The 12682-nt window shown below is 47.2% G+C and overlaps 1 protein-coding gene across 1 annotated transcript in view; it reads left to right on the top strand.

The window, feature by feature from the left end:
• LOC134965392 (CMP-N-acetylneuraminate-beta-galactosamide-alpha-2,3-sialyltransferase 4-like) overlaps positions 1 to 11950 on the top strand; it is an 83401-nt gene extending 71451 nt beyond the window's left edge. Inside the window, exon 11 of the mRNA XM_063941854.1 lies at positions 11603 to 11950. Within this exon, the coding sequence (XP_063797924.1) occupies positions 11603 to 11689 (87 nt within the window). The 3' untranslated portion in view covers positions 11690 to 11950. The remainder of the gene's footprint in view (positions 1 to 11602) is intronic.
• Positions 11951 to 12682: the final 732 nt, after the last annotated feature.

Raw genomic sequence — 12682 nt, forward strand, 5'->3', positions numbered from 1 at the left:
ACACAGAGGTAGCCACAGCCGTGAACTACCGCACTGTACACTGGTTGATAAAGAGATAGTAGTATACTCGTAACAACTAGTATGACACTATGACGACGGTATAAAGAAAGAAAAAAAAATACCACAGTTAGGTGGTATATATTATAATAATAATACAATTATGGATGGACGGACTGCCTGCCGACTGCCGACACAGAGGTAGCCACAGCCGTGAACTACCGCACTGTACACTGGTTGATAAAGAGATAGTAGTATACTCGTAACAACTAGTATGACACTATGACGACGGTATAAAGAATGAAAAAAAAACCACGGTTAGGTGGTATATATTATAATAATAATACAATTATGGATGGACGGACTGCCTGCCGACTGCCGACACAGAGGTAGCCACAGCCGTGAACTACCGCACTGTACACTGGTTGATAAAGAGATAGTAGTATACTCGTAACAACTAGTATGACACTATGACGACGGTATAAAGAATGAAAAAAAAACCACGGTTAGGTGGTATATATTATAATAATAATACAATTATGGATGGACGGACTGCCTGCCGACTGCCGACACAGAGGTAGCCACAGCCGTGAACTACCGCACTGTACACTGGTTGATAAAGAGATAGTAGTATACTCGTAACAACTAGTATGACACTATGACGACGGTATAAAGAATGAAAAAAAAACCACGGTTAGGTGGTATATATTATAATAATAATACAATTATGGATGGACGGACTGCCTGCCGACTGCCGACACAGAGGTAGCCACAGCCGTGAACTACCGCACTGTACACTGGTTGATAAAGAGATAGTAGTATACTCGTAACAACTAGTATGACACTATGACGACGGTATAAAGAATGAAAAAAAAACCACGGTTAGGTGGTATATATTATAATAATAATACAATTATGGATGGACGGACTGCCTGCCGACTGCCGACACAGAGGTAGCCACAGCCGTGAACTACCGCACTGTACACTGGTTGATAAAGAGATAGTAGTATACTCGTAACAACTAGTATGACACTATGACGGTATAAAGAATGAAAAAAAAACCACGGTTAGGTGGTATATATTATAATAATAATACAATTATGGATGGACGGACTGCCTGCCGACTGCCGACACAGAGGTAGCCACAGCCGTGAACTACCGCACTGTACACTGGTTGATAAAGAGATAGTAGTATACTCGTAACAACTAGTATGACACTATGACGACGGTATAAAGAAAGAAAAAAAAATACCACGGTTAGGTGGTATATATTGTAATACAATTATGGATGGACGGACTGCCTGCCGAGTTCCGACTGCCGACACAGAGGTAGCCACAGCCGTGAACTACCGCACTGTACTGTGTCTGCTGCTAATATAGACTGGTTGATAAAGAGATAGTATACAATACATACAACAATATACTACTATACTGGTGGTCAGGCACTGGTCACCACTAGTCACACTGGCAGTGGCACTCCTGCAGCAAAAGTGTGCACTGTTTAATTTTAAATTAATATAATATTATGTACTCCTGGGGGCTCCTGCTATAACAACCTGCAGTGCTCCCCAGTCTCCCCCACAATTATTATAAGCTTTGCCTTTTATACATTGATGTGCAGCACACTGGGCTGAGCTGAGTGCACACAGACTGAGTCACACTGTGTGACTGGCTGCTGCTGTGTATCGTTTTTTTTCAGGCAGAGAACGGATATAGCAGAGAACGGATATATTATATTAAAATAAATAAAAGTTAACTAACAACAACTGCACTGGTCACTGTGGTAAACTCTGTCTGACTCTGCACAATCTCTCTCTCTCTTCTAATCTAATTTCTAATGGAGAGGACGCCAGCCACGTCCTCTCCCTATCAATCTCAATGCACGTGTGAAAATGGCGGCGACGCGCGGCTCCTTATATAGAATCCGAGTCTCGCGAGAATCCGACAGCGTCATGATGACGTTCGGGCGCGCTCGGGTTAACCGAGCAAGGCGGGAGGATCCGAGTCTGCTCGGACCCGTGAAAAAAACATGAAGTTCGTGCGGGTTCGGATTCAGAGAAACCGAACCCGCTCATCTCTACTTTTTACACATTGCGACAGGCAGATTCCCCCTTTTTACACATAGCGGCAGGCAGATTCCCCCTTTTTACACATTGCGGCAGGCAGATTCCCCATTTTTACACATAGCGGCAGGCAGATTCCCCCTTTTTACACATTGCGGCAGGCAGATTCCCCATTTTTACACATAGCGGCAGGCAGATTCCCCATTTTTACACATAGCGGCAGGCAGATTCCCCATTTTTACACATTGCGGCAGGCAGATTCCCCCTTTTTACACATTGCGGCAGGCAGATTCCCCCTTTTTACACATAGCGGCAGGCAGATTCCCCCTTTTTACACATTGCGGCAGGCAGATTCCCCATTTTTACACATAGCGGCAGGCAGATTCCCCCTTTTTACACATTGCGGCAGGCAGATTCCCCATTTTTACACATAGCGGCAGGCAGATTCCCGTTTTTTACACATTGCGGCAGGCAGATTCCCCATTTTTACACATAGCGGCAGGCAGATTCCCCCTTTTTACACATTGCGGCAGGCAGATTCCCCCTTTTTACACATAGCGGCAGGCAGATTCCCCATTTCTCTGACGTCCTAGTGGATGCTGGGAACTCCGTAAGGACCATGGGGAATAGCGGGCTCCGAAGGAGGCTGGGCACTCTAGAAAGATTTATGACTACCTGGTGTGCACTGGCTCCTCCCACTATGACCCTCCTCCAAGCCTCAGTTAGATTTTGTGCCCGGCCGAGGTTGGATGCACACTAGGGGCTCTCCTGAGCCCTTAGAAAGAAAGTATAGTTTAGGTTTTTAATTTTCAGTGAGACCTGCTGGCAACAGGCTCACTGCAGCGAGGGACTAAGGGGAGAAGAAGCGAACTCGCCTGCTTGCAGCCGGATTGGGCTTTTTAGGCTACTGGACACCATTAGCTCCAGAGGGATCGACCGCAGGCCCAGTCCTTGGTGTTCGGTCCCGGAGCCGCGCCGCCGTCCCCCTTACAGAGCCAGAAGCAAGAAGAGGTCCGGAAAAACGGCGGCAGAAGACATCAGTCTTCACCAAGGTAGCGCACAGCACTGCAGCTGTGCACCATTGCTCCTCATACACACTTCATACTCCGGTCACTGAGGGTGCAGGGCGCTGGGGGGGGGCGCCCTGAGAAGCAATAATAACACCTTGGCTGGCAAAAACTCCACAATATATAGTCCCAGAGGCTATATATGTGGAAAATACCCCTGCCAGAATATGGAAAAAAGCGAGAGAATAGTCCGCGGAAAAGGGGCGGAGCTATCTCCTGCAGCACACTGGCGCCATTTCTCCTTCACAGATCCGCCGGAAGGAAGCTCCCTGGCTCTCCCCTGCAGTCTACACTACAGAACAGGGTAAAAACAGAGAGGGGGGGGCACTAAATTTAGGCGCAGTATATATATTATATAGAAAAAGCAGCTATAGGGGACATAACTCAGTTAGTCCCTGCATTATATAGCGCTCTGGTGTGTGCTGGCATACTCTCACTCTGTCCCCCCAAAGGGCTTTTGTGGGTCCTGTCCTCATTCGATCCTTGTGTGTGTGCGGTGTGTCGGTACGGCTGTGTCGACATGTTTGATGAGGATAATGATGTGGAGGCGGAGCAGATGCCTTTAGAAGGGATGTCACCCCCTGCGGGGCAGACACCTGAGTGGATGGGCTTATGGAAAGTAATGAGTGCACGTATAGACTCCTTATATAAGAAAATTGACGACATGCCAAATGTGGGACAGCCGACTTCTCAGCTCGTGCCTGCCCAGGCGTCGCATGGGTCGTCAGGGGCTCTAAAACGCCCGCTACCTCAAGCAGACCCAGATGTCGACACTGATACTGACACCAGTGTCGACGACGATGAGTCTAACCTGATGCCCACTAAGGCCATTCACTGCATGTTTGAGGCAATGAAAGAGGTGTTACACATTTCTGATATAACTACAGGTACCACTAAAAAGGGTATTATGTTTGGAGAGAAAAAACTACCCGTAGTTTTTCCTCCATCAGATGAATTAAATGAAGTGTGTGAAGAAGCGTGGGCTTTCCCTGATAAAAAATTGGTAATTCCTAAGAAGGTACTAATGGCATTCCCTTTCCCGCCAGAGGATAGGTCACGTTGGGAAACACCCCCTAGAGTGGATAAAGCGCTCACACGTTTGTCTAAAAAGGTGGCACTACCGTCTCCGGATACGGCCGCCCTCAAGGAACCTGCTGATAGAAAGCAGGAGGCGATCCTGAAGTCTGTATATACACACACAGGCATTATACTTAGGCCAGCTATTGCGTCAGCTTGGATGTGCAGTGCTGCCGCTGCGTGGTCAGATAAACTGTCAGAAAATATTGACACATTAGACAGCGACACGATCCTGTTAACCATAGACCATATAAAAGACTCAGTCTTATATATGAGAGATGCACAAAGGGAAATCTGCCGACTGGCATCTAAAGTAAGTGCATTGTCCATTTCTGCTAGGAGAGGCTTATGGACTCGCCAGTGGACAGGAGATGCAGATTCAAAAAAGCACATGGAAGTGTTACCATATAAGGGTGAGGAATTATTTGGGGATGGTCTCTCGGACCTAGTTTCCACAGCAACGTCTGGGAAGTCAGCATTTTTACCCCATGTCCCCTCACAGCCTAAGAAGGCGACGTTTTATCAGGTTCAGTCCTTTCGGACCCAGAAAAACAGGCGTGGAAAAGGCGGGTCCTTTCTGTCCAGAAGCAGAGGTAGGGGAAAAAGGCTGCAACAAACAGCAGGTTCCCAGGAGCAAAAGTCCTCCCCCGCTTCCTCTTCCAAGTCCGCCGCATGACGGTGGGGCTCCACAGGCGGAGCCAGGTACGGTGGGGGGTCGCCTCAAAAATTTCAGCGATCAGTGGGTTCGCTCACAGGTGGATCCCTGGATCCTGCAAATAGTATCTCAGGGGTACAAGCTGGAATTCGAGGCGTCCCCACCCCACCGGTTCCTAAAATCTGCCTTGCCGATTGCTCCCTCAGACAGGGAGGCGGTGCTAGCAGCAATTCACAAGCTGTATTCCCAGCAGGTGATAATCAAGGTACCCCTACTTCAACAAGGCCGGGGTTATTATTCCACACTATTTGTGGTACCGAAACCGGATGGTTCGGTGAGACCCATTCTAAATTTGAAATCCTTGAACACGTACATAAAGAAATTCAAGTTCAAGATGGAATCGCTCAGGGCGGTTATTGCAAGCCTGGACGAGGGGGATTACATGGTATCCCTGGACATCAAGGATGCTTACTTGCATGTCCCCATTTACCATCCTCACCAGGAGTACCTCAGATTTGTGGTACAGGATTGCCATTACCAATTCCAGACGCTGCCGTTTGGACTGTCCACGGCACCGAGGGTATTTACCAAGGTTATGGCGGAAATGATGATACTCCTTCGAAGAAAGGGAGTTTTAATTATCCCGTACTTGGACGATCTCCTAATAAAAGCGAGGTCCAAGGAACAGTTGTTGGTGGGAGTAGCACTATCTCAGGAGGTGCTGCACCAGCACGGCTGGATTCTGAATATCCCAAAGTCACAGCTGGTTCCGACGACACGGCTACTGTTCCTGGGTATGATTCTGGATACAGTCCAGAAGAAAGTGTTTCTCCCGGAGGAGAAAGCCAGGGAGTTGTCATCTCTAGTCAGAGACCTCCTGAAACCAAAACAGGTATCAGTGCATCGCTGCACACGGGTCCTGGGAAAGATGGTGGCTTCTTACGAAGCAATTCCCTTCGGCAGGTTCCATGCCAGAATCTTTCAGTGGGACCTGTTGGACCAGTGGTCCGGATCGCATCTTCAGATGCATCGCTTAATAACCCTGTCTCCAAGAACCAGGGTGTCTCTACTGTGGTGGCTGCAGAGTGCCCATCTTCTAGAGGGCCGCAGGTTCGGAATACAGGACTGGGTCCTGGTGACCACGGATGCCAGCCTTCGAGGCTGGGGGGCAGTCATACAGGGAAGAAACTTCCAAGGACTATGGTCGAGTCAGGAGACTTCCCTTCACATAAATATTCTGGAACTAAGGGCCATCTACAATGCCCTAAGTCGAGCAAAAGCCCTGCTCCTACACCAGCCGGTGCTGATCCAGTCAGACAACATCACGGCAGTCGCCCATGTAAATCGACAGGGCGGCACAAGAAGCAGGATGGCGATGGCAGAAGCCACAAGAATTCTCCGATGGGCGGAGAATCATGTACTAGCACTGTCAGCAGTGGTCATTCCGGGAGTGGACAACTGGGAAGCAGACTTCCTCAGCAGACACGACCTCCACCCGGGAGAGTGGGGACTTCACCCAGAAGTCTTCCAGATGCTGGTAAACCATTGGGAAAAACCACAGGTGGACATGATGGCGTCCCGTCTCAACAAAAAGTTAAAAAGATATTGCGCCAGGTCAAGGGACCCTCAGGCGATAGCTGTGGACGCTCTAGTGACACCGTGGGTGTACCAGTGGGTTTATGTGTTCCCTCCTCTGCCTCTCATTCCAAAGGTATTGAGAATAATAAGAAAGCGAGGAGTAAACACAATTCTCGTGGTTCCGGATTGGCCAAGACGAGCGTGGTACCCGGAACTTCAAGAGATGCTCTCAGAGGACCCGTGGCCTCTACCGCTCAGACAGGACCTGATACAGCAGGGGCCCTGTCTGTTCCAAGACTTACCGCGGCTGCGTTTGATGGCATGGCGGTTGAACACCGGATCCTAAAGGAAAAGGGTATTCCGGAAGAAGTCATTCCTACGCTTATTAAGGCCAGGAAAGATGTTACGGCAACGCATTATCACCGCATATGGCGAAAATATGTTGCATGGTGCGAGGCCAATAAGGCCCCACCAGAGGAATTTCAACTAGGTCGATTTCTGCATTTCCTGCAAGCAGGAGTGGATATGGGCCTAAAACTAGGCTCCATTAAAGTACAGATCTCGGCTCTGTCGATTTTCTTTCAAAAAGAACTAGCTTCAGTACCTGAAGTTCAGACTTTTGTAAAAGGAGTGCTGCATATTCAGCCCCCGTTTGTGCCTCCTGTGGCACCTTGGGATCTCAACGTGATGTTGAGTTTCTTAAAATCACATTGGTTTGAGCCACTAAAAACCGTGGATCTGAAATATCTCACGTGGAAAGTGGTCATGTTATTAGCCTTGGCTTCAGCCAGGCGAGTGTCAGAATTGGCGGCTTTATCATGTAAAAGCCCTTATCTGATTTTCCATATGGATAGGGCAGAGTTGAGGACTCGTCCCCAATTTCTCCCGAAGCTGGTGTCAGCGTTTCACCTAAACCAGCCTATTGTGGTGCCGGCGGCTACTAGTGAATTGGAGGACTCCAAGTTGCTAGACGTTGTCAGGGCCCTGAAAATATATGTTTCCAGGACGGCTGTAGTCAGAAAATCTGACTCGCTGTTTATCCTGTATGCACCCAACAAGCTGGGTGCTCCTGCTTCTAAGCAGTCTATTGCTCGCTGGATTTGTAGTACAATTCAGCTTGCACATTCTGTGGCAGGCATACCACAGCCAAAATCTGTAAATGCCCATTCCACAAGGAAGGTGGGCTCATCTTGGGCGGCTGCCCGAGGGGTCTCGGCTTTACAACTTTGCCGAGCAGCTACTTGGTCAGGGGCAAACAAACACGTTTGCAAAATTCTACAAATTTGATACCCTGGCTGAGGAGGACCTGGAGTTCTCTCATTCGGTGCTACAGAGTCATCCGCACTCTCCCGCCCGTTTGGGAGCTTTGGTATAATCCCCATGGTCCTTATGGAGTTCCCAGCATCCACTAGGACGTCAGAGAAAATAAGAATTTACTCACCGGTAATTCTATTTCTCGTAGTCCGTAGTGGATGCTGGGCGCCCATCCCAAGTGCGGATTGTCTGCAATACTTGTAAATAGTTATTGTTAACTAAAGGGTTATTGTTGAGCCATCTGTTGAGAGGCTCAGTTGTTTTCATACTGTCAAACTGGATATAGTATCACGAGTTGTACGGTGTGATTGGTGTGGCTGGTAAGAGTCTTACCCGGGATTCTAAATCCTTCCTTATTATGTCTGCTCGTCCGGGCACAGTGTCCTAACTGAGGCTTGGAGGAGGGTCATAGTGGGAGGAGCCAGTGCACACAGGGTAGTCATAAATCTTTCTAGAGTGCCCAGCCTCCTTCGGAGCCCGCTATTCCCCATGGTCCTTACGAAGTTCCCAGCAACCACTACGGACTACGAGAAATAGAATTACCGGTGAGTAAATTCTTATTTTTAACACATTGCGGCAGGCAGATTCCCCCTTTTTACACATTGCGGCAGACAGATTCCCCATTTTTACACATAGCGGCAAGCAGATTCCCCATTTTTACACATTGCGGCAAGCAGATTCCCCATTTTTACACATAGCGGCAGGCAGATTCCCCATTTTTACACATTGCGGCAGGCAGATTCCCCATTTTTACACATTGCGGCAAGCAGATTCCCCGTTTTTACACATTGCGGCACACAGTCCCCCTTTTTTGTAGGAAAGAAAGAAAAAGAGAAAGAGGAAAGACAGAAAGAAGAATTATACTTACCCTCTCCGCTGGCTCAGGCTCCTCGGTGCAGCGTCAGACGATTCCCGGGCAGTAGAGAATGAGGAGGAGGGAGGTGGAGGAGGGAGCCGCAGCAGCGCTGTGTCATTGGTGGAGGCGCTGCTGCTGCTGCCCCTCTGCTTCACTATAGGCTGTTCTCGGAAGACAGCCTATAGTGAAGCAGAGGGGCAGCAGCAGCAGCGCCTCCACCAGTAACAAAGCGCTGCTGCGGCTCCCTCCTCCACCTCCCTCCTCCTCCTTCCCCCGTCCGTGCCGCTGCTCCTCTCCTCTGTGGGCGGCTGTGCGCTGCGGGCAGCGGTTGCCCGCAGCGCACAGCTGCATGTAATGAGTCAATTTGACTCATTACATGCTTGGGCCCCTGGACAGAGGCGGGCCCCAGTGCAACGCACTGCTTGCACTGGCGGTAGTTCCGCCTCTGCATAGCTGAATCACTAGGCCTTGTTTCCACATGGAAGGAATGGCTTTTTGGCCACAATTCTTCCATTAAGACCACTTCTGGACAGATTTCTCCAAACATTAGATGGGTATAACCTGGGTCCCACTGGTTTCTGCCAGTTCTGGGCTGATGGCACTGCTGACATCTTCAGATTTCGAAAGGAAGTAAGCATGATGTGTCTTTCAACTGATGCACTGTTTCCTTGGCTGGCCAATGCATCTTCGGTCTTCTGCGTTGCCCGTTTCTATGTGGTTCTTCAATAGAGCTTGAACAGCACACCTTGAAACCCCAGTCTGCTTTGAAATCTTTGCCTGGGTTGCTGATGCAGTATAATTATCCTGTATCTTCTTGCTGTACTACAACTTTTGCACAGTATTATACTGTATATATACTTACTGACTTTCTCCAGGAGAAGCCTGCACAGGAGATACTGCTGGCTACTTCAGCTGGCACCATGTCAAAGCGCCCGTGGTTTGCAGTTACTGTACGTGGGGAGAGTGCAGGTCTAAAATGATGCAAATTACAACATTAAGCAACACCCTCTTTATAAGGCACCAACATCCTGCCAGATTCACTACAATCCTGTCCATTTCACTAGGAAATGGGCAGGATGTAGGTGAACTGTCTACTCTTCTGGGAGTGTGGGGGACTACATGAAAAATCAGGAGTCTCCCTCAACTTCTAGTAGAGTAGTTCTGAGTCTCCACTCATGTTACACACACTTTCTGTAACCTGAAATCCACTTCCACAGAGACTACGGCTCCCAAGTTTGTAACTTTATCCTTAAAGGTTTTTCTCTTATACCAAATCATATTCCTTTGAAAGTGCATATGTGAATCTCTGCAGTCCAAAAATGTGTATAAATCAGTCTGGGCTTCTGTCATTCTTGGTTGGAAATATAAATGGCTAATGACAGCGATTATTGTGTGTAGAGCAGAGGTTCCCAAACGTGGTCCTCAAGGCACCCCAATGGTCCTGGTTTTAAAAGTATCCATGGTTGGCCACAGCTGACTTAATTATCACCTCAGTCAATTTGATTTAACCATCTGTGCTGAGCCATGGCTATACCTAAAACCTGGACTGTTGGGGTGCCTTGAGCACCGCATTTGGGAACCTCTGGTGTAGAGTCATTGAACAAAATTAACAGAATCCCATGAGATCCAGTTGCTCACTCATGGCTGTTGAACAGTCTGCCCGGGTGTGGATCAAAAGATCGTCAGTAAATAGGTAGACAGTCAGTAGGTCGACATCTTATGGTCAACATGCATTAGGTCAACAGGGTCAAAAGATATACAGGGTCAAAAGGTAGACAGTACAAATGGGCGACAGGTACAAAAGATCAACATGGTCAAAAGGTCTACATGGAAATTGTTGACATAAAAATGGTTGACACAAGATTTTTTTGTTTTTGTGGTGTCTTTTTGAATATTTAACCACATCTAAGCCAAATTAGTGGAAACGTGTACCCTTGGGTGCTTGCTTTGCTAACCACACTACGAGCTAGGTGCCTCACTCCGCTACAGCTATGCTCGGCACAGGTCACTATTCCCAATCGTAGTCCATGTGGATGGTAAGTAATGAGAAAGTTGGAAAAAAACAACTTGTGTCAACCATTGTCATGTTGATCTTGTGTACCTGTTGACCTCTAGCACCGTCGACCTTTTGTACTTGTCGATCTAATGCATCTCGACTATATGCTGTTGATCTATCATCCAGAAACCATCTGCCCAATTTGGCTATCCATGTTTGGGGCCAGCTAGACATGTTTAGTATGGTGGGTCAGAAAAAAAAAATTGCGAATTTGAAATTCCAACATTGTGGAAAAGTTGTGGGTCCATGACAGTAACTTGTATGCAAAATTTCAGCTTGTTCGGATAATTTTTACTATCTCCAGTGGGTGCTTGAAGTTTTGAAAATTTTACCCAAATTAGGATAGTTTGTAATCAGATGAAGTGACGATTTTGGGGCAATAAAGTTGGTTTTAAGAGAAAACGCTTCAGCTGAATTCAGTTAGATACAAACCTACATAGTAGACAAAGTGGAGCTCCGTGCACACATGAAAATAAAGGTCAAAATATTGCATTTTTTAACGAAATGCCATCTTTGCCATGTGTGCACCCGAGATCGACTGAAATTCTCCTTCTCCTGATTACAACATATACAAATTTGTTTAAAAATTTCAAAACATCAAGCGCCCGCTGGGGATAGGAAAAAGTATCTGATCGAGCTGAAATTTTGCACACGAGTTACTGTTATGGACCCACAACTTTTCTGCACTATTGGAATTTCAAACTTGCAATTTTGGTTTTGTCGACCTATCCTAACATTCAGTCTTTTGGGTTAGAGGTTGGACACAGAATATAACTCGTGTGGTCAGTTTAACAAGTGGTATCAAGGATGCTGAGCATCCTGTCCCAGAATACATTGAGAGAGGACGGAATGGAGAGTAGATACTCTAGCTAGGAGGGAATGGGACCGTAAAGGGGGATCAGCATGACCCATTGTTAACTTCCTCTGCTTCTCTGGCAGGCATCACCACATAACCTCACGCTTGAAGCCATGGCAATAAGAAAGTTTCTTCAGCATAGACTTCTTCAAAATCTGACTTATTTCTGAAGATAGGATTGTGTATGTAGAATATCTACAAGCCTCTACCCTGTGGTGCAATCAAGAGGACAGTATGCTGGACACGCTGCTCTGTGCCACCTTTAAGTCAGTGAAAGGAACGTTTTTGCAAAACTGTGGCTCAACATTTCACAAATGCACATTGGACTGGAGGACGCATTCAGACCAGGGTACATACCCAGTTATAAGTACTTCGGGCATCTAGCAATTGGACTTGAAATGGACTAACGGATTACATTTTATTGACGCAGCCTTTTGTAATTTTGCTATGATTTCATTAAAGATTAATTTTAAATGTTAATGAAAAATGAAGGTAAGAAATCAAAATATTGCGCTGAAAAGGGGCTTGCCTTAGACAATAAATAAAAGTGCCACCATAAGAAGATACAGACAACAGAAAAACATACATTATAAAATGATTTAAAGTCCATTGGAATTCTCCATTGTTACCATAAAGGGGGTCATTCCGACCTGATTGCACGCACAAGCGGATCGTTGCTGAGCATTGGATTGTACGAATAATCCATTCGCACAGCCGATCGCAAGGAGATTGACAGGAAGAGGGCGTTTGTGGGTGTCAGCTGACCGTTTTCAAGGAGTGGTTGGAAAAACGCAGGCGTGTCCAAGCGTTTGCAGGGCGGGTGTCTGACGTCAATTCCGGGCAAGAACAGGCTGAAGTGATCGCAGCGGCTAAGTCCTGGGCAACTCAGAAACTGCACAAAACTTTTTTGTACCGCTCGACTGCACATGCGACCGCACACTTGCAAAGCGAAAATACACTCCCCTATAGGCGGCGACTATCTGATTGCAGAGCTGCAAAAAATAGCTAGCGAGCGATCAACTCGGAATGACCCCCATAGTCTCTTCTTTATATTCTCATTATTACATGTGAAGGGAAAGAAAAAAAAATGAAAATCCAAAAAGTACTTTAGAAAATTGAAAAGTGACACTGCACACCGTGCAGGGCACTAGGACCCAGGTAGG

The sequence above is a fragment of the Pseudophryne corroboree genome, chromosome 10 (assembly GCF_028390025.1).
Source record: "Pseudophryne corroboree isolate aPseCor3 chromosome 10, aPseCor3.hap2, whole genome shotgun sequence".
In the NCBI taxonomy this organism is placed as follows: domain Eukaryota; kingdom Metazoa; phylum Chordata; class Amphibia; order Anura; family Myobatrachidae; genus Pseudophryne; species Pseudophryne corroboree.